The sequence below is a fragment of the Sphaerulina musiva genome, assembly GCF_000320565.1.
Source record: "Sphaerulina musiva SO2202 unplaced genomic scaffold SEPMUscaffold_1, whole genome shotgun sequence".
NCBI lineage: Eukaryota > Fungi > Ascomycota > Dothideomycetes > Mycosphaerellales > Mycosphaerellaceae > Sphaerulina > Sphaerulina musiva.
In genome coordinates, this window is record NW_016017383.1 from 4,351,964 (window position 1) to 4,370,847 (window position 18,884).

At 52.2% G+C, this 18,884-nt stretch overlaps 9 protein-coding genes across 9 annotated transcripts; 3 read left to right on the forward strand and 6 right to left on the reverse strand.

Moving 5' to 3' along the window:
- Nucleotides 1–444: 444 nt before the first annotated feature.
- On the reverse strand, nt 445–1,336 carry SEPMUDRAFT_146720 (Frataxin). Its single transcript, XM_016903819.1, has 2 exons — nt 869–1,336; nt 445–780 (listed from the first exon to the last, which is right to left on the reverse strand). Exons 1-2 carry the CDS (start codon nt 1,238–1,240, stop codon nt 499–501), a joined length of 654 nt encoding a protein of 217 aa, XP_016765884.1. The 5' UTR covers nt 1,241–1,336; the 3' UTR covers nt 445–498.
- SEPMUDRAFT_146721 (general substrate transporter) lies at nt 1,332–3,821 on the reverse strand. The gene is made up of 7 exons (XM_016903820.1): nt 3,618–3,821; nt 3,499–3,537; nt 3,139–3,420; nt 2,547–3,051; nt 2,469–2,482; nt 2,065–2,384; nt 1,332–1,998 (listed from the first exon to the last, which is right to left on the reverse strand). The coding sequence occupies exons 1-7, from the start codon at nt 3,691–3,693 to the stop codon at nt 1,594–1,596; spliced, it is 1,641 nt and encodes a 546-aa protein (XP_016765885.1). The 5' UTR covers nt 3,694–3,821; the 3' UTR covers nt 1,332–1,593.
- A 1,507-nt stretch (nt 3,822–5,328) lies between these two features.
- Nucleotides 5,329–7,082, reverse strand: SEPMUDRAFT_146722 (malate/L-lactate dehydrogenase). The gene is made up of 4 exons (XM_016903821.1): nt 6,357–7,082; nt 6,023–6,287; nt 5,742–5,972; nt 5,329–5,662 (listed from the first exon to the last, which is right to left on the reverse strand). Exons 1-4 carry the CDS (start codon nt 6,894–6,896, stop codon nt 5,541–5,543), a joined length of 1,158 nt encoding a protein of 385 aa, XP_016765886.1. The 5' UTR covers nt 6,897–7,082; the 3' UTR covers nt 5,329–5,540.
- Nucleotides 7,083–7,312: 230 nt separating this feature from the next.
- SEPMUDRAFT_146724 (SPX domain-containing protein) lies at nt 7,313–10,840 on the forward strand. The gene is made up of 4 exons (XM_016903822.1): nt 7,313–9,025; nt 9,080–9,424; nt 9,472–10,249; nt 10,302–10,840. The coding sequence occupies exons 1-4, from the start codon at nt 7,700–7,702 to the stop codon at nt 10,445–10,447; spliced, it is 2,595 nt and encodes an 864-aa protein (XP_016765887.1). The 5' UTR covers nt 7,313–7,699; the 3' UTR covers nt 10,448–10,840.
- On the reverse strand, nt 10,533–10,820 carry SEPMUDRAFT_35929 (uncharacterized protein; the record flags this gene model as incomplete). The annotated part of the gene is made up of 1 exon (XM_016908623.1): nt 10,533–10,820. One exon carries the CDS (start codon nt 10,818–10,820, stop codon nt 10,533–10,535), a length of 288 nt encoding a protein of 95 aa, XP_016765888.1.
- A 162-nt stretch (nt 10,841–11,002) lies between the features above and the next one.
- On the forward strand, nt 11,003–13,370 carry SEPMUDRAFT_146725 (ribosomal protein S3). Its single transcript, XM_016903823.1, has 4 exons — nt 11,003–11,069; nt 11,486–11,739; nt 11,793–11,959; nt 12,012–13,370. The coding sequence occupies exons 2-4, from the start codon at nt 11,506–11,508 to the stop codon at nt 12,439–12,441; spliced, it is 831 nt and encodes a 276-aa protein (XP_016765889.1). The 5' UTR covers nt 11,003–11,069; nt 11,486–11,505; the 3' UTR covers nt 12,442–13,370.
- Nucleotides 12,856–13,443, reverse strand: SEPMUDRAFT_138430 (uncharacterized protein; the record flags this gene model as incomplete). Its single annotated transcript, XM_016902878.1, has 1 exon — nt 12,856–13,443. The coding sequence occupies one exon, from the start codon at nt 13,441–13,443 to the stop codon at nt 12,856–12,858; it is 588 nt and encodes a 195-aa protein (XP_016765890.1).
- Nucleotides 13,444–13,765: 322 nt separating this feature from the next.
- On the forward strand, nt 13,766–16,172 carry SEPMUDRAFT_146726 (ABC_membrane_2-domain-containing protein). Its single transcript, XM_016903824.1, has one exon. The coding sequence runs from the start codon at nt 13,793–13,795 to the stop codon at nt 15,995–15,997; it is 2,205 nt and encodes a 734-aa protein (XP_016765891.1). The 5' UTR covers nt 13,766–13,792; the 3' UTR covers nt 15,998–16,172.
- A 1,535-nt stretch (nt 16,173–17,707) lies between these two features.
- SEPMUDRAFT_58520 (S-adenosyl-L-methionine-dependent methyltransferase) lies at nt 17,708–18,695 on the reverse strand (the record flags this gene model as incomplete). The annotated part of the gene is made up of 1 exon (XM_016909468.1): nt 17,708–18,695. One exon carries the CDS (start codon nt 18,693–18,695, stop codon nt 17,823–17,825), a length of 873 nt encoding a protein of 290 aa, XP_016765892.1. The 3' UTR covers nt 17,708–17,822.
- Between the last annotated feature and the right edge of the window lie 189 nt (nt 18,696–18,884).

An 18,884-nucleotide genomic window follows, 5' to 3' on the forward strand; every position in this document is an offset into this window, starting at 1 on the left:
TGTGGGAGATGTGATATGATGGACACGGCACACACACACACACACACACACGCACGAGAGAGCTTGATGTGGGTTCACGGATGAATGGCAAGCTGACGCCGAGGATTCGTGTGCTGTAGAAAGGTGGTGGTTTTCGCTCGATGCCACTCTTCGGGAAGTAGCGTCGTGCGAAAAGAGGCGGAAGTCTTCTACACGATGAAAGCTACGTTCCCGGCAGAAGCAGGGGAGGCCATGCAGCATTGCTGCTGGAAACTGCCAGAAGAAGTCAAGGCGAGGCCTAGACAGCAGATGACCGGGTCCGCGGCAATGACAGTAAGAAGCGCAGAAGGAAGAGCGAGCGAGACGGGAGAGAGAGAGAGAGAGAGAGAGAGAGAGAGAGAGAGAGAGAGAGAGAGAGAGAGAGAGAGAGAGAGAGAGAGAGAGAGGCAAGGCAAGATGAAATGGCGGATAGGACCGCCGAGAGAACAAAGTATCATCATTTCTCATCACACATCTACCTCATTCAGTGGCATCCTTGCTAGGAGTCATATCCTCCTCGATGTGATCAATCGCCAGTCCCAACTCTTTGCTCAACAGTGCATTGAGCCTTGTTCCATCACGCAGATACACCCACTCTCCCTGCCCACCTCCTTCCTTTTGGTGCATGCTTTCCCCCGACACCACCCAGTCGTAGCGTTTGGGGCCAGAAATGGGCGATGACAGCCAGATCTGCTTGTTCGGCGGCTGCTTGTTGATGACATAGGTGCCATTGGGCGGGAAAACGATGTTCAACACACCAGCCTGTTGAGAGACACTACATGTCAGTCCTGTCTGCCTACTCGCTCCTACAAACTCTTGTTGCAGCATGTCTACATGTCCACGGACTCACCGAATACTCCACCTCCACATCCTCGCGCGATTCCTGCATCGCCTCTGCTTTTTCGCAAATCAAGTCCATCTGTACGTCCGACAGCTCTTGATATTCGTCTTCACTCAGCTGTGCCGGCTGTTGATTGCCTGGCGCCATGACCTCGTCGTTGGGCGGTTTGGGGTCTTCGGACTCGGGCATGATGCCCGCTCGGGCGGCGTGTGATATCGAGAGCCATCGAGGCTGCGAGAGGACGATTTGTGGTACCACGCGTCGGATTGTTGCTGCTGCTGCTTGCGGGTGCAGTTGTCGTGTGATGGTGGGCGTGATGCTGGCTTGGGAGCCACGACGAAGCCATTGGCGCATGAGGCGGGTTGTTGCTGGAGCTGACATGGTGGTGATGGCGGTAGCAATGGCTATGGCGATGAGTGTAGTCAGTGGGTGCCGGTGCGGAGGAGCAGATTCAAACTAGGTGGTATGACAGGTTTGATATGTGTTTGGATGGGGTCAAGAAGGGTATAGAGAGCTAAGGTAAGGTAGGTGCAGTAGTTCAAGCTGAGCTTGCCTTCCCCACAAATTGTATCACACCTCATAGAATCATGGTCATATGACATCGTCAGAGCGTTACCGTCCACTACATCCTGTACTTCGATGATTTTCTTCTTCTAAACCGACTCCCACCACCTTTTTCGACAACTTGTGTTACTACTGTGGCTGGTCCGGTGCCAATGGCTTCCTCCTCCTCCTCACGACTTGCGCTGGACATCTTGCACATTCTCCACCACCTCCGCTTCCTCAATCGCTGATTTCTCCTGGAACTGCTCGAGTGCGCCCACCATCTCCGCACTCAACTGCTTGCCCTTGCGGCCAATGACATACCATGGCAGCTGGAACACGGCATCACAGTCTTCCAGACTCTTTCCGGCCAGTTCGGGCAAGAAAAACCACGCCCATGCCAGGCCCACCAAGGTGACGGCGCAGAAGAACATCATGGTACCCCCGTGGGTCATGCCCAAGAACATCTCGGGGACGGCCTTGGAGTTGCCATATTGGTTGACGAAGTGGAACGTCATGGCGAATGATCCTCCGATCGCTCGAAGTCGTAGTGGATAGATTTCGGAGTTGATCAGATATTGGATCGAGTTCCAGCCCTGTGGGAGGTGTCAGAGCGGTATGAAAAACCAATACATGGACAAGAGTGACGAAGCTGCACTTACCATAGCCCAACCGAAGCCACTCAAGTAGATCATCACGATTGCACCCGTAGCTGCTCTCTTGATTGGTGCGGGCTGGCTATCAAGATCTTCCACATTGCTATTGGCCAAGAGGAAGCCGGCCATGTACAGCATCGCGACAAATTGGAGGGTGATGCCAATCATCAGAGAACGTTTGCGTCCAACGTAGTCGATCAGGAAGAAGGCGCAGAGAAGTGCAGAGATGAATTTTACGACACCGAAGATGGCCGTCGCGAAGAGCTTCTCGTTCGAACCAGTCTGACCAACGAGTGCGAAGTATTCTGGCGCATAGATTGTAATGCCTGATCATCAGATGGTCAGCAAGTGTCCGAAATAGGTCACAGTCGATCGCAATGCATTCGCTCGAGTAGGTTGACTATACTTACTGTTGGCACCAGACCTGTAAAGCAAGAAAAGACATTGATCAGCACAGGTCACCAAGTGGGAATATGGCACAACCTTACCATTGACTGAGCAGTTGAGAGAACACCGAAAGCATGAGGCGGTAGCGATTGGCAGCCGTTCCAACAAGCTCGCGAATCACTCCATACCACTTGGTACCCATGGTCGCCTCTCGCTCACGTTCCAGCTGATCCTTGACATCCATAATCTCGGCCTGAACATACCAGTGATCCTCGGGAAGATGACGAAGTGTGGAAAGATTCTTCACTGCTTGCTCCACCTTGCCCACTTTCAGGAGCCATCGAGGCGATTCGACCGCGAGGAACGAAGTGATGAATATGATCGCCGCGAAGTAGATGTGCAACATGTTGGGAATCACCCACTGCATTTGCGTATCGGGCGAGATGTGCAACGAGCAGCCCCAGACGGAGAAGTAGCCGAGCATGATTCCGAGATAGACGGATCCCGAGAACATGCAAACACAGAGTCCACGCGTGAACTTGGGACTGATCTCTGCAAGGTACGTCGGTGCAACGACCGTCGTCTGTCCAATTCCCAATCCCGCAACTGTGTGAAAGACTCGTGATTAGAACAGGCTGGACCGATATCTCCTCATCCTCCAACGAGAACAACAGAAAAACCGTGTGAACTCACTGAATCGTCCCGCGTAGACCATGCCCAAATGACCGCTCTTGCCTGCAGCCAAGAAGATGGAAATGCCCAACACCCAGACCAAGCACAATTGTCTCGTAGCCCAGAGCCGGCCCACTTTATCGGTAACATAGAATGCGATCAACGCTCCTCCGATGCTTCCCAATTGCACCATGGACGTGATGTTGCTGAGTCGATCGGCTTGCTCTGCTTTCGTGAGACTTTTATCTTTCAGTCCGAACGTCTTGGAGAAACTCGGGAGGGTGGATGTCGTGCCAATAAGGCCTGGAAGAAAGCAACAGGTTAGTTTTCTGGAAGTACGAAAAGGATCTATCAATTCATTCTCTCCGTCTTCTTACTTACCTTCATCAACCCCACGAGCCGCTCCCATCAATCCAAACACTGCAAAAAACCCACAAACATTAGCCTCATGAGCATATTCCTAATTGTCATTTTTTTTTTCTCTTTGGTTCACTACTCACCAAACACGCCATACCAAAGACGCCAATTCAAAATCTCGCTTGGAGCATCCGGATTCTTGCGATTGAGAAAACCCATCTTGGGGCTGGGGGCTTGGCTAACCAAGGTACCTTGGTGGAAGCTTGGTAGGCGGCCTTGGAAGTGCGTTGGGTGGTGCTTGGTGCTTGGTGCTTGGTGTGAGCTACTCTTGAGGAGGAACGCTGCAGCCACGAAAAGGCAAAAAAAAGTGTGTGTGTGTGTGTGTGTGTGTGTGTGGATGACGATCAAGAAGAAACGTCTTCTTCACACACAAGTAGCAAGCAAGCAAGCACCGTTTCCTTGTGGAGGGATGGAGGGAGGAAGGGATGGAGGGAGGGAGGGGAGTTATACTACCTGACCTATACCTAGTCCATGCTGCACTTTTTTTGTGAACCACTACCACTACCACTACTACACTACCTTACCTTACCTCAACGGCGACCTTTGACCCAAGGTAGTACAACTACAATCGTCCCCTAGTCGAATGGGTGAGCGGCGCGCGGGACGGGTGGTACGTACATACAGTACAGTAGATTGTACAGTACAGTGTACAGTGTACTTGCAGCGGTGGTGGTACAGACCGTCCCGTCCTGTTCAGTCCCCCTCCCCTCCCCCATTCGCTACTCGCCAAATAGAACCTACCTAGGTCCTAGGTAGTGTATATTTCTGCATCTCAGTGTATCGTCAGATTGGAATTGATCCACAATCCCTGCCCCCTGGGTGCCATGCAGAACGCAAATCTTTTCCCCGTTCTTCGGCAGAAGCGCATTATCGTGGGCGATAGAAAAGTGCGGAGGTGAAAATGCGGGCGGGTGTGAGATGTTCCCAGCCAGCAGGGTTGGAGGGTTGGGGGGAGCCTGGGAGGGAAAAACGTGTGTGACAAGGGTTGCTATGTGGTCGTGTTTTTTCGAGGCGCGTGACCATTCCCCAAATGAGACAAGACGGGCCAAGGTGGCCAAGGCTATATAGCTCGGAGGCGAACAGTTTTTAGGATGCTGTCCAAGCTGGCGAAGAGTTGGACGAGGGAAAGCTTTGTCTCTCTTCGTTTCCAGGCTAAAGCATTCACTCGAAATGGGGAATCGGTGTTGTGGTGGGATTGTCGGCATGCAAATGGCATGAATAGACAGACCCCTCCCGTCGCCAGAAATCCCTCCCTCTCTCTCTCTCCACAACAACCTGCTTGGCGGTCAAGATTCGCCAAGTAGAAGGTGTCAGGCTCGTGTTGGTATCACGAAACGTTGTCCACTTGTCGCGTGAGATTTGAGCATTGGTACTGTACGTGGAGCTCTCTCCATGCAACACACCCGGTGCCACATCACATGGATAGTGGTGGTAGTACGAGATGCCGATACACCTTTAAGCGAGGCTGTAACAGGCGCCGCAGACGGGAAGTTGGAAGGTAGTGTAGCGACGGGAGGACGGTAGGATCATTAGGAGGTAGAACTAGTGGACAGGCCATGAGAGGGTAGGTCTCGCCCGCGTTCTTTGATTATCCAGCTGGCTGCTCGGATTAATATCCGAGGCTCGTCCACAGCGAATTGGCTGATCATTTAGCCTGTTTATGGCAACCGCAACGTCCCTGGGGCCTGGGCAGTCAGTGGGCGTGTCCATATTCACTCCATTGCATGGCCGAGAATGTGATAAGGTAGAGGTAGCTGATCCCCATTATTGGCGGAACTTGGCACGTTGTTATGTTGGGTATGGTGCATGCAATATGCCAATATGCCAATATCTCAGCAGGCTATCCCACACGTCGCTTGATACATACCTTATCTCGCAGGATGGGGAGACGGTTGAGCCAGCCGAGTAGTCGACCAGCATCTAGAATTCTGGTTGCTTGTCCTGGTCCACCTGGTCCGAAAGGGAATCAATTATCATCTCAAGGCATCTCGGAGGGTTTGAATTTGTTATGAAGGATGCATAACCTGGAGGTGTGGTGCACCCACACGATCGGCCTCGGCGTTGAGTGCCTGAATCTCCGCCTCCACGTACGGGATCCCCATCTTTCGTGTCTCTTCTGCGATCAGCTCTGCGAAGGTGTTATGGCCGTGTTTTTTTTTCCTTCATCACCTGTTTGTTGCATCATGGTTGGAATTGCTCAGACTCACCTCGCTCCCCGGGGAAATAGATGGTATCCACGCCCGACATCTTATCAGAGTCAACCACTCGCCTATAAAGATAATCCATTCTCTCTTTGAACTCTTCCAGAGACAGGAACAGATCGGGCTTGATGGCAACGAGAAAGTGGCCCACATCCGCAGGCTTGCTGGAATCATACGGGTTTGTCACGTGGCCTGCAAATGCTGACCCCGATAGCACGCCCGAGAACACATCCATCACTGCAGTTTCGAGTCAGAACACATCGCACATCATCACTCTCGAGACATACTGATTGCGAGTCCGGAGCCTTTGGGGCCGCCCATGGGAAGCATAACACCTTCTAGTGCCTTGGATGGGTCATCGGTAGAGTTTCCGTCAGAGTCCAGGGCCCAGTCGAGTGGTATCTTCTCGCCACGCCGTTTCGCCTTGTAGACTTTGCCTCGTGCGGCCACAGAGGGTGCCATGTCCAGAATGAATGGTCTCTCTTTTCCTGCTGGCGCTCCACAGGCAATAGGACTGACGCCCATGAGCTTGCTCTTGCCGCCCCATACAGGCTATAATGCACCAAGTATGGTTAGTTGATGTCTGCTTGTTCCGATAAGCCATGCGCATGTAATCCTCACCAATGCGGGAGAGCTGTTCGTGAACACGAGACTCATCATGCCTTGATCAATTGCTTCCTGTACCAGCCAGGCGGACATTCCAAAGTGATTGCTGTGCTTCACACTGACCATACCGATGCCATAGACCCGAGCCATATCAATCGCCTTTGCCATACCCATATGGGCTGCAACAAATCCGAAAGCATTATGAGCATCGACCTGGGCCACGACAGGCGTGATCTCGCTCAGTGTCGGCTGTGCTGCTGCGTCAAGTACACCACTTCTGATGCGGGCCACGTACGATGGAATGCGATTGACTCCATGAGTGTCCACACCTCTCAGGTCGGCGGCTACGAGGCATCGAGCCACGATATTGGCGTTCTCGAGTGGGACCCCGTAGCCTTGGAGGACTCCTACAACATAGCGGTGGGCGTCTGCTGGGAGGACAGAGTGGTACTGTGGCGAGGATGCATCATTGCCCTCGACAGGCATGGCCATGCTTCCCAGATGTATACGGTTGGCTGGGGCCGTGGCGTGGGTGTTGTCCACCTCCGAGTCCATATGACCGTATACCTGTATCTGATGCCACTGAGCCAAGACAGCGTTGATGCAGCCACGTGTCTATTGGCTCCTCATGACAACCTGAATAAATACACGGTGGATCAGGTCAGGTATGTAGGTGATGTGTCGATGGACTGAGATGAGAGACCTGAAGGGGCACGGATGTGAGGGACGCTCTCAGCCACGATTGATTACATGGCAGGTTACTAGGTAAGTACATGTAGGAGGTAGGTACATACAGGTACTGGTACTGTAAAAGAAATCTACCACCTACTACGACCTCCACCACCTCTCCTCCCTCCTTGACCGTCCCCACGGGTCGATGACAGCCAGCCACTAGGAGGTGTAGAAAACCAGAATTAGATCGAAAGTTTAGTGCCAAACTCGAAATCCACCGAGCAGCACCATCCCGCCGTCTGCCAGCCGCTTCGTTCACTGCAGCCAGGCGGTCAGAACCTAATACTGTTGTCATAGCAGATAGTCATACATAAGGTACATTATATACCTACCAGGCAACGAGAGCCGCCGCAACGGCTCTTCACGTCACCACGCTGGAGGAATGGCAGCGTAGTTCTCGGGGTAGGACGAGCATTACTATTGACCGACCAGGACACCACCGACGACCACCTGCGACGCCTCCCGCGAACCTCGCCCGGTCACGAGAACCACCAGACGCGGGAATCGAGCTTGAGGATCTGCCTCCACCCGCGCGCCCTCCCACATCGCTAGAGCGTCCATCCTTAGTACCTGGAACAGGCTCACTGCGGCGCAGGCAGAAGCTCTGTGACCTCCTCGAGCGCGACATGAAGTTCTCGCATAGCATCCAGTTCAACGCCGTCCCCGAGTGGTCTTCCAACTACATCGCCTACTCCAATCTTAAGAAGCTCATCTACCAGCTCGAGAAGCAGCTGAATCAAAATGGACAGGCTGCAACACACCACCAGGATCCCGAGTCCTCGCCGCTCCTTACGAATGGCGACCTAGACAACCCCGATAAAATCTTCACTCGCAAGTTGGACGATGAGCTGGAGAAGATCTGCAGCTTTTACCAGATCAAAGAGCTGGAGATTCTGGGAGAAGTAGATGCCCTCTTGCGGGATGTGGAAGAGTTCGAGGCGGAGCACGCTGCTGGGGAGGCAGACGGCCAAGGCGGCGAGCGAAGGCAGAGTCTGTGGGCACGAGCACGGCAGCAAAGCATCTTCCGAGCTCTTCCCGGCAAGCGGAGGAAGAGCTCGACAGTGAGCAGCGGTCGGCGTGCAGCAAGAATCGAGGAGGGAGATGAAAGCGAGGATGAGGACAACGAAAATGCTCCTTTGACTAAGAGCCAGTCGACACTGGAGAGATCCACAACACTGGACAGGTCTATGCGGAAAGACCTCGCCACCGGCACGTACCCAGATGGCGAGTCGTCCGCAGAGTTTCGACGACGGCCGAGTACTGCCTTTATCGATTTTGGCGACGATGCCCTCCAGGCACTCTACGACGAAGGAATCACGCTGAAGAAGAGAACCATTAACCTCTACGTGACTCTGTGCGAACTTCGCTCCTTCATCCAGCTCAATGAGACGGGTTTTAACAAGGTCTTGAAGAAGTACGACAAGATTCTCGATCGCAATTTGAAAAAGTCCTATGTGGCAAGTAAAGTCAAACCTGCCGAGCCGTTTCAGCAGAGCACCATGGAGCGGATATCCGAATACCTTAAGAAGGTAGAAGAAGCGTATGCTGGCATTGTGACTAAAGGTGATATCGAGGCTGCTCGCCAGGAGTTGCGTCTGCACCTGCGCGAACACGTCGTTTGGGAACGTAACACGGTGTGGAGAGAAATGATCGGCATCGAGAGGAAAGCCCAAGCTGCGAATTTGGGAATCCGAAATACCATGCTCGGTCAAGACAATGATCCCAAACGAGCACGCTTGCAAGGCGACGATGATGACGGCACCACCAAGGAGGTGAATCTGCCTATTGGCAAGTATAGATGCCCAAAGTTCCTGGTGACGGGCACGTTCTGGGTTCTGTGCGCAATCATTGCCATATTCGCGGTTCTCTTGTCTGTCCCTATCATGGAGCGGCCAGAGCAGCAGAATTGTCTGGCACTTGTGGTGTTCGTCAGCTTGCTATGGGCGACAGAGGTATGTGCAACTCTCGTGTCCGAGGCTGTGAGTAAACTTGCTAATATCAGACAGGCTATACCACTCTTTGTGACATCTCTGCTCGTGCCACTGCTGTGTGTGCTGTTGCAGGTTGTGCGGGAAGACGTCAAGCCGAATCGTCGTCTCACGAGCAAGCAGGCTGCAGGCTATGTTTTCGCATCCATGTGGACGCCTGTCATCATGTTGCTGTTGGGCGGCTTTACCATTGCTGCCGCGTTGAGCAAGTATAACATTGCTAAAATGATGGCAACATTCGTACTGTCCAAAGCAGGGACGAAGCCACGTACAGTCTTGCTCACCAGCATGGGTGTTGCCATGTTTGCCAGTATGTGGATAAGCAATGTTGCAGCACCTGTTTTGTGCTTCAGTATCGTTCAGGTAAGTCGAAACAGCTGATGTGCTGACAATCACTAATGCCCATGCAGCCAATACTACGGAATCTGCCTTCTGACAGCGATATGACGAAAGCCTTGCTGTTAGGTATCGCCCTAGCATCTAATATGGGTGGTGCAGCGTCGCCCATTGCTTCACCGCAGAACTTGATCGCCCTGGAGAACATGCTGCCACAACCCGGGTGGGGCACTTGGTTCTTCATCGCCCTGCCAGTGTGCATCATCAGCATTCTGCTCATATGGGTATTGCTGCTCGTGACTTTCCGACCCGGACGTAACACGACCATTGTGCCAATACGACCGATGAAGGACAAGTTCACTGGAGTACAATGGTTCATCACGATTGTCACGCTCGTCACAATTGCCCTTTGGTGTGTTAGCCATCAGCTCGAGCACATATTCGGAGACATGGGAGTAATCGCCATCATCCCCATCGTGCTTTTCTTCGGAACCGGAATCTTGACCAAAGAGGATTTCAATAACTTTCTATGGACTATCATCATCCTCGCTGCGGGAGGGCTGGCACTGGGCAAAGCTGTCAACAGTTCGGGCCTGCTCAAGACTATTGCGGTGTCAATCACGGCTCAAGTATCACATCTACCCTTGTACGGAATCGTCTGTGCATTCGCCGCACTTATCGGAGTCGTGGCCACCTTCATCAGCCATACAGTCGCTGCCCTCATTGTTCTTCCTCTAGTGCGCGAGGTTGGAGCTGGCATGGAGAACCCGGCTCCTAATCTCCTCGTCATGATTTCAGTGCTCATGGCTTCAGCTGCAATGGGTCTGCCCACGAGTGGATTCCCCAACATGAGTAAGTCATCCTACACCAAATCCAAGAAAAGAGTCACTAACACGCCCCGCAGCTGCAATCATGATGGAGGACTCGCAAACGGGACAGCGTTACTTGCAGGTCAGGCATTTCCTGACGAGAGGCATTCCAGCCAGTATGATGGCGTATGGGGTGATTGTCACTGTTGGATATGGGTTGTGCCGCGTCGTTGGGTATTGATGACTGAAATCTTGGCATGTAAAAGGCTTCCGATATAGATTGATAGAGCACCTAGACTGGAGACGTGGACGTTCGACTCTTCCCCTCAACCGTCCTTCTCAGGGTCCTCTTCGCCATACATGTCTTCTTCGCGATCCTCATTTGCCTTAGGTGCGCCAGGTTTGCCCGTCTCGGAAGCTTTCTCCTCGTCCATTTTCTGAGTGAGGAAAGTGTTGATTTCGCCCTGCAGCTTCGAAGCGTTGGCGCGCAGGCCTGCGAGATATGTCGTCTTCTCCTCTACGCTCCCCGACTGCGGAAGCAGCGGCACATCCAGAGAAAAGGTGCGCGCATCGCTGGGAGATTTGTAGCTGGCAACAAGCGGTGTGTTGGTCATGTTTTGCCGTTTGTTTGTCGATGTGTGAATACAGGTACTGCTAAAAGGTAGACTGGAGTCATTGTGAGGGAGTGAGGGAGGAGGGAGGGGGGTGGACGTCGTCGGCGATCGGCACACTTTGCTTGGCATTCAATTAACGAATTTGTGTCCACCAGTGCGTTCGACTTCGACTGTCTGTATCTGTGTGCCGCCCATCTCACTTCGACTCCCGACTGTCCATACTAACCCAAGGACTTTTCTCAAGCAAAGGTGAGCTCCTGTTGAACATCCACCTTGGATACGCCCCTGTCTCCTCGCACCGCCGCCGCCGCTGCCGCACTTTGCAAAACCGCACCCGAGCGAAAAAGAGCTGGAAGAAGATGGGAGTGCGAATTTGTTTGAAGACACATTGGGGCTGCAATACATGGCGAAGCTGCTCGAGCACTACAAGCTGCTTTGATACTGGCTTCGCTTTGCTGTGAGACGCAGAGGCGTGCGCGCAATTCTCTGTCAGTCCAAGACTAGCAGCGGCGTTTGCAGAAGAACAGGATCATGAGATTATACGAACCAGGACAGCGAAAATCGCATCAACAACGACATGACATTCACACCAAGGCAGCAGCGGCGGTGGCGCGTGATCTTGACACAGCTTGCTTTCGAGGAACGTAGCTGATATCGAAGAATAGTCTCGTGCAGATCAGTCAATATGGCATCCACTGCTCCTGCCCAGGGCGTGAGCGGCGTCAACATCAGCAAGCGCAGAAAGTTCGTCGCCGACGGTGTTTTCTACGCCGAGCTCAACGAGTTCTTCCAGCGCGAGCTCGCTGAGGAAGGATACTCTGGTGTCGAGGTTCGCGTCACTCCTACCGTGACCGACATCATCATCCGTGCCACCCACACCCAAGAAGTCCTTGGTGAGCAAGGACGCAGAATCCGCGAGGTTCGTACAGGTCTCTCCATGTGGGACTATGCGCAAAGTTGACACTGTCGCAGCTTACCAGCTTGATCACCCACCGATTCCGCTTCCCTCCTGACAGTGTCTCGCTCTACGCCGCTAAGGTCCAGTCGCGTGGTCTCTCTGCTGTTGCTCAGTGCGAGTCTCTCCGCTACAAGCTCCTCAATGGTCTTGCCGTTCGTCGTGCATGCTATGGTGTCCTTCGGTAAGCAGGGATCGTGATCATCCTGTTCTGATTCCTACTAACATCTTGCTAGCTTTATCATGGAGTCCGGCGCCAAGGGTTGCGAGGTTGTCGTCAGTGGCAAGCTGCGTGCCGCCCGTGCCAAGTCCATGAAATTCACAGACGGCTTCATGATCCACTCCGGTCAGCCAGCCAAGGACTTCATCGACTCCGCCACCCGCCACGTCCTGCTCCGTCAAGGTGTCCTTGGTATCAAGGTCAAGATCATGCGCGCTTCTTCATCGCCAAACGACCCAGCCGGCGAGAAGGCTGGCGGCAAGGGTCTGCCAGACTCTGTCACCATCATCGAGCCAAAGGAGGAGCAGCCTATTCTCGCACCATCGTCTCAAGACTACGGAGCCAAGGCTGCACAGGCTCAGGCATACGCTCAGCAGCAGCAACAGGCGGAGCAAGAAGGTGCTCCAGCAGAGGACGCTGCAGCGCCGGCACAGGCCGAGTACTAGATGTCCACGCGATGTATGCGCTTTTTGTGGCGGGAAGTTCTAGGGTCATGAACAACGGAGTTTGACATGGTGAAAGCGATTTCCAAGAGCAGCTCATTTCCAAGCTGGAGCTGTCAGTGGTAAAAGAGTCCACGAATTGAATGCAATGCCCAATATGACGACCTTCCACAATTACCATTCTAGCACGACGTTTCGAAAATGACTCTGAATTTCTCGAGAGGCGGTGTTTAGTTTCGAGGTCAAATGCCCCTGAAGCCGATTGAGAGGCTTCGCGGTCGGACGTTTGCCTTGAAGTCCATACCTTTGTGTTAAACTGCGGATATGAGAACCAAGATTCTCATTTCAGGGCCCTAGGGCACTGTCTCGCAGCGTGCATATATGTATATCAATTGCATGAAGACAAACTTTTCCACTTCAGTCATCCCAGATGGCCTTTTTCGCTGCTTCCGTGTCTCGCCGCTTTTGCTCCTCCTCTGCTTTTGCCTTGTCCCGTTTCTTCTTTTCCTGCACCTTCATCGCCTGATCGTATTCACGCTGCTCTGGTGTCCGCTTTGGCGCTCGCTGTCCCAACCCGGCTGCAATCAATCGAGATGCCACTGCGGTCGTCTTATCTGGACGTCGTTCGGGCGGCGTGTCACCACTACCGCCACTATTACTATTTCCACGTGAAAGTGATGATGATGGTGGGGTTCCTGTATCATAATAGCTCAATGGCCCGAAATTCTGGTATTGCAGGTCTCGTTTTTGGGCTTCTGTGGGCGAGGATGGTGTGGGAGGAGGTGGACCGGGGAAGTTGGGTCGGATGGGAGTGGAAATGCTTTTCCTGTCCTCTTCTTCCTGGTTATTGTCGTCGTTGTTGTGGTTGGCGGAGCCGTCCTCCTCCTCCTCCTCCTCGCCTACTTCATCTTCCCATGATTCTGCTGGCTCTGCTTTCCGGGACTTGATCTTGTCGTCGATTTTTAATCTGCCAAGTGAGGAGGCTATGGTATCGGAAGACGGCATTGTTTGTGAGGGGGGGCATATGTCAGAAGTCAGGTAGCTTATGTGAATGATGGAGGGGGGTGTATTTTTGTGCATGTGATTCGCCAAGAACTACTGACAGTACAGGGATGTTGGATGCTGCACTGACTAAGGTACTGAGCACTCTCACCTCGAGACCGAGGGACTAGCACTAGCTTCAATCATGTGAAGACACAACACACACACACACACCATCATTCCAGCATCGCCTCTACAACAGCAGCCTGTGAACAACAACAACAACTCCTCTCCTCGCACACATGCACTTGGTCGCCTAAATGTCCACCGCCCTTCATACTCTCCCCACAAATACCAGGTCGTCGCCGTCAATATGGCGGTCCAGTCCCTCCCTCTGACCGTCTCCACCCGCGGCCTGAAACAGATCCTCAGTGACCTCACGTCGCTCTACGTCGCGCACCGAACCAAAATCTCTCGGTCGATCTATGCTGCTCTTCTGCTCGCTGTGATACAACGTATTCGTGGAGCGATCAAAGAGCAGAAGGCGGCTGCAGCAAGAGCAGCTGACCATCGTCGCAAAGGCCTTGGGGGCGACGACTCGGGCAAGAAGAAGAAGAAAGTCGAGCTGGACAGAGAGTTCTTTCGCAGTCTCGGAAGACTCCTACGCATATGCATACCATCATGGCGCAGTAAAGAAGCACGATTACTTGCGAGTCACTCGATTTTCTTGGTTCTGCGGACCTTGATCTCGCTATATGTCTCCTACCTCGATGGACGCCTCGTTAGCGATCTGGTCCGAGGCCGCGGAAAGGCCTTTCTCAAGGGCCTGGTATGGTGGATGCTGGTTGCAGTCCCAGCGACATTCACGAATAGCATGCTGGCCTACCACCAAACCACTCTATCTCTATCCTATCGCGCGCGCCTGACGAACTACATCCATAATCTCTACCTGGGGAACATGACCTTCTATACCCTGTCTGCTCTTGACGACCGGATCAAGAACGCAGATCAACTCATCACTGTGGATGTCACCAAGTTCTCCAATAGTCTGGCAGAGCTATACTCGAGCCTCTCTAAACCCACCCTTGATCTTGTCATCTACAATTGGTCACTGTCTCGGAGTGTGGGCGGCGAGGGACTCTTTGCCATGTCACTGATGGTGCAGCTGAGCGCGAGTCTGATGAGGGCGCTGACGCCGCCATTTGGACGATACGTTGCGGAAGAGGCAAAACTGGAGGGAGAGTTTAGAGCACAGCACTCTCGTCTCATCGATTACAGCGAAGAAATTGCCCTCTACGACGGACACGACGCCGAGAAGGATACTGTAGACAAAGGATACTTCACGCTTATTAGGCACGTGAACAGGATCCTCCGACGGAGACTGTACCATGGCATCATGGAAGAGTTCGTCGTCAAGTACTTTTGGGGAGCTCTGGGCCTTCTATTGTGCAGTGTGCCAGTCTTTTTCAAGCTACCAGGAGCATTACCAGGAAGTCACGGTACAGGCGACAAAACAGAAGCCTTCATCACCAATCGACGTCTGCTTCTGCAATCGAGCGATGCCTTTGGGAGACTGATGTTCTCGTACAAAGAGATTAGCGAGCTTGCAGGATATACAAGTCGAGTAAGCATGCTTTTGGATGTCATTGCAGACATTCAGCGAGGTCATTTTGAGAAGGCTTTGGTCTCATCAGCCTCGACGGAAGCAAATGCTGCCATCCTAGCTGGGAGAGGTGAACTCGAAGAGGGTGACGATATCAAATTCCAGGATGTCCCGATCGTGTCGCCAAACGGCGATATCCTCGTTCGAGCCCTATCATTTCACATTCAGCAAGGTGACCACATGCTGATCGTTGGTCCCAACGGATGCGGCAAATCAAGCTTGTTTCGCATACTGGGAGGGCTGTGGCCTGTATATGGTGGCAGAGTCAGGAAACCAACAAATGAAGACATTTTTTACGTGCCGCAACGCCCATACCTGAGCAAAGGTACTTTACGCCAGCAGATCCTATACCCCGACAACCTCCTCGACATGCGCGCCAAAGGCGTCACTGACCAAGACTTAATTCACATTATGAAGAAGCTTGGTCTGGAATCCCTGCTGAGCAATTCTGGTGCGCAGTACGCGGTCAATGCAGGCGAAGGCAACAGCCCCATTGAGACCAGAGGGCGACCACACGTGGACGCTGCCGGTCTGAACGTGGAGCAGGAATGGCCAGAGGCACTGAGCACTGGCTTCCAACAGCGCATTGCTGCCGCCCGACTATTCTATCACCGACCCAAGTACGCTATCCTGGATGAATGTACATCCTCGCTGACGCCGGAACTGGAGAAGATCATGTACGATGAGGCAAAAGCGCTCGGGATTACCTTGATGACCGTGTCGCATCGCAGGTCGCTGTGGCGGTACCACGGCTGGATTCTACAGTTTGATGGCCAGGGTGGACACGTCTTCACTCGGCTGGATGCTGAGAAGAGACTCGAGCTGGAGGACGAGAAAGAGGAGCTCGACTTGCAGCTGCGGGCTGTACCAGAGTGGGAGAAGCGCATTGCTGAACTGGAGGCTGGTGCAGTATGAAAGTGTGGCCATGATCCAAGACATGGAACCCCAAGTCTTCTCGTGGCTTGTTGATGATAGCCTCGCAATTCGTTGGACACCCTCGTGGTTGTTAATTGCCAACGAAGCACATAGACCGTAGAGAGTGCGTATAGACTACGCTCGGCAAATGTCTACTACTCAAGGTGCGAGACCTGCGAATCGTTCATTCTATTTTCATTGGTTGCCTTGAGATATGTGTGCTCATACGTAAAATGAGGCGCCGAACAATTTCCCGTTTGCCGTGAGGCGATGTCAGCCGTTGAATGACCGTTGGTCCAGCTCACAAACATGAACCCGCCACGTTCACACCGTCATTCCAACTTTTCCAAGGATGCTTACCTACCTACTATTCAAAGCCCACTACCATGGTTGCGACATATATATATATATATATGTCTCTCTCTCCCACTCTCTCTTTCCAAGACGCCATACAGCCCTCCAAGGAATACAAGACAAACAAGCACTCCCATTCCCGTTGACCTCGTTCGGGATTTCGCCACATTTCTTCTCCAATTCTACCTTATCGGTCCTTTTTGTTCGCCGTACACCTTGCCGCCTGGCAATTGGGTTTCATTGGATCCATCGCACACTGGGAGAAATTTTGGGAAATTTTGGCCATTTGTTGTTGTTGTTGTTGTTGTTGTTGTTCTTGCTGGCAGCACCTGGATTGGATTGGATTGATTGGACGTCTACAACATGGACATTGACATGGACACTCTGGCTTCTTGACTGATTTCTTGTAGCTCTTGTTTCTGCTTCTTCTTTTTCTGGTCGACTTAAAATTTCCTCCCGGATACGATACCTAGGTAACTTAGTTTACCTTTGAATGGATGAATGAATGGATGGATGGGATTTATCTGGATTGTACCTGGACAGTGCACGCAACAATCGACCTCGATAGGATTGGACTCCTGGTTTACATTTCGCCTCCTGCCCCGAGGGAGTGATTTGAGGTTTACACAAGACGTTATCAGGAACATTTTGCATCGATCTGGTCTGAACTGGATGGGTTATTCGCGGAGAAACATGGTAGAAGAATCAACCTACATGCCAACTGTAGCAGTCAGTCGCTGCCGCTACTCCTCCCTCTCGGCTGGTCGTGTATCAATCATTTGGTTTACGACAAGATTTTACCCGACTCCTCCGGATCTGTTCCAAATTTCTGTATCCCCTTCAAACCGCGATAGTCCAGCGATCTCTCGCATGGCGTCCTCCGGATTTGTTTGCAAAGCGACTGGGCCTTGACAGCTCAGTGTCAGACATTAATTCGGCAACAATGGGAATTTTCAGGAAGTGGACTGATTAGTGCTCACAGGGCTGAATAGACTGGTATGGATCCTTTAATAAGGTGATTGTACTTCCACGTTATTGGTATACCAAATTTGACGGCGTTTGTGTATATACAGGTGTAGGAAGCGTTCCCGGACTCTTGGAGCTTTTCGTACATTTATGGAACTAAGTAGTGTAACAGTAGGCGGAGGAAGAGGAACGAGGTCTAATATTCGCGCCCGAAACGATGTCATACGCAGGTATGTTACATGTACGCAATTTGGTTATGAATGGTATGGTGATATTGTCTAGGAGAAAAGAGGCATGAAGAAGAGAAGTTGGACAGTAATTTCAACAAATTTGTTGCACAAGGAATGATATTTTCGGTCTGCCCATTTATGGCATACCGGTAAAAGTCCAGTTTAGTGTATATATATTGTACTTCCATCAAAGTATCGCTCCCCCTACACACGCCAGCCACTCCATTCTCACTCCAAGTTACCTTATATAGAAGGTCAGAGAGAGAGAGTAATCATCACGCAGCAGCAGCAGGTTTCCGGCCATAACAAATCTTCACCGGAATAAACGTCTTAAACTTGACCTCCCGCATCTCCTGCACCACCTCGGCCACATACTCCGCGTGCTGCTGCTCCGTCCACCCCAACTGCGTCGTAAACAACGTCTCGGAAAACCCCGGAGTCCCCATGATCAAACACTCCTGACCCAACCTCCCGAACTCCATCGTCTCCTCCGAACTCTCATCCCACGGACCCGTATAATACTTAAAATCCTCCCCTTTCACATCTTGAAACCCCACAGTTTGCAACACCTGCGGAAACGTCCCCGGAGTATCCATTTTGAGACCTAATTTCGAACTCGCTTCACCCATCAATCGACTCCACTCCAACACTTTCGACTGCGCCGCTTCTTCGGGTGTACAATCCAGACATTGTGGAGGAAGATATAAATCCTGCAACTCCAACCATCCACCGGGAGCCAAATGTTCCAGACATCGTTGAATCATTTTCGGCCAATCACGAACTACCACGGCGAGAAATCTCGCATGGATGAATTCGAATTGTCCCAAGTCTTTCCATGTGGCCTCTTCTTCGAGATCGGCGAGGTGTAAAGTGAAATTCTGGGGAAAGGGAGCTTTTTGTTGGGCTTCGGGTTTGGATTCAATGTCGACTCCGAGGACGTGGGCGTGAGGGTGTTGGTGGGCGAAGGCGATGGGCCAGTTGCAGGTTCCGCAGCCGATGTCGAGGACGCGGTGGATGGTGGGGGGTGAGAGGGGGGCGCGGTAGAGGCCGTGGAAGGTTTTGAGGAGGAGGTTGTGTTGGAGTTCGAGACGGTCGTTTTCGGTTTTGGTGTTGGGGAGTTGGTAGGTTCTAGTGGTGGTGGTCGTCATGGTTATTCGAGCTTCTTTTTCTTCTTCTTCTTTTTTTGACGTGGTTGGAGAGTAATGTACTTGGATAATGAGAGACTTTCTCGTAGGTGCTTGTGATGCGATATGAATATGTTTCTTCTCCTCGTGACAACAAGTCCTCCGCTTACCCTCCTCTGCTCGTGTTGGCCTGTCATCATCTTATATGTATAT

Excerpts from the sequence above, each read along its gene's own strand:
- SEPMUDRAFT_146726 (XM_016903824.1), top strand. The coding sequence starts at position 13,793 with ATGGCGGTCCAGTCCCTCCCTCTGACCGTCTCCACCCGCGGCCTGAAA.
- SEPMUDRAFT_146724 (XM_016903822.1), top strand. The coding sequence starts at position 7,700 with ATGAAGTTCTCGCATAGCATCCAGTTCAACGCCGTCCCCGAGTGGTCT. Across the intron at positions 9,026-9,079 it reads GCTTGCTATGGGCGACAGAG|GCTATACCACTCTTTGTGAC; the intron begins GTATGTGCAACT and ends AATATCAGACAG. Across the intron at positions 10,250-10,301 it reads GAGTGGATTCCCCAACATGA|CTGCAATCATGATGGAGGAC; the intron begins GTAAGTCATCCT and ends CACGCCCCGCAG.
- SEPMUDRAFT_146725 (XM_016903823.1), top strand. The coding sequence starts at position 11,506 with ATGGCATCCACTGCTCCTGCCCAGGGCGTGAGCGGCGTCAACATCAGC. Across the intron at positions 11,740-11,792 it reads AAGGACGCAGAATCCGCGAG|CTTACCAGCTTGATCACCCA; the intron begins GTTCGTACAGGT and ends ACACTGTCGCAG. Across the intron at positions 11,960-12,011 it reads GCATGCTATGGTGTCCTTCG|CTTTATCATGGAGTCCGGCG; the intron begins GTAAGCAGGGAT and ends ACATCTTGCTAG.
- SEPMUDRAFT_146720 (XM_016903819.1), bottom strand. The coding sequence starts at position 1,240 with ATGTCAGCTCCAGCAACAACCCGCCTCATGCGCCAATGGCTTCGTCGT. Across the intron at positions 781-868 it reads ATGTGGAGGTGGAGTATTCG|GCTGGTGTGTTGAACATCGT; the intron begins GTGAGTCCGTGG and ends GTCTCTCAACAG.
- SEPMUDRAFT_146722 (XM_016903821.1), bottom strand. The coding sequence starts at position 6,896 with ATGGACTCGGAGGTGGACAACACCCACGCCACGGCCCCAGCCAACCGT. Across the intron at positions 5,973-6,022 it reads AGGCTCCGGACTCGCAATCA|TGATGGATGTGTTCTCGGGC; the intron begins GTATGTCTCGAG and ends TCGAAACTGCAG. Across the intron at positions 5,663-5,741 it reads CTATTTCCCCGGGGAGCGAG|AGCTGATCGCAGAAGAGACA; the intron begins GTGAGTCTGAGC and ends ACACCTTCGCAG.
- SEPMUDRAFT_146721 (XM_016903820.1), bottom strand. The coding sequence starts at position 3,693 with ATGGGTTTTCTCAATCGCAAGAATCCGGATGCTCCAAGCGAGATTTTG. Across the intron at positions 3,421-3,498 it reads GGCTCGTGGGGTTGATGAAG|GCCTTATTGGCACGACATCC; the intron begins GTAAGTAAGAAG and ends GCTTTCTTCCAG. Across the intron at positions 3,052-3,138 it reads GGTCTACGCGGGACGATTCA|TTGCGGGATTGGGAATTGGA; the intron begins GTGAGTTCACAC and ends TCTTTCACACAG.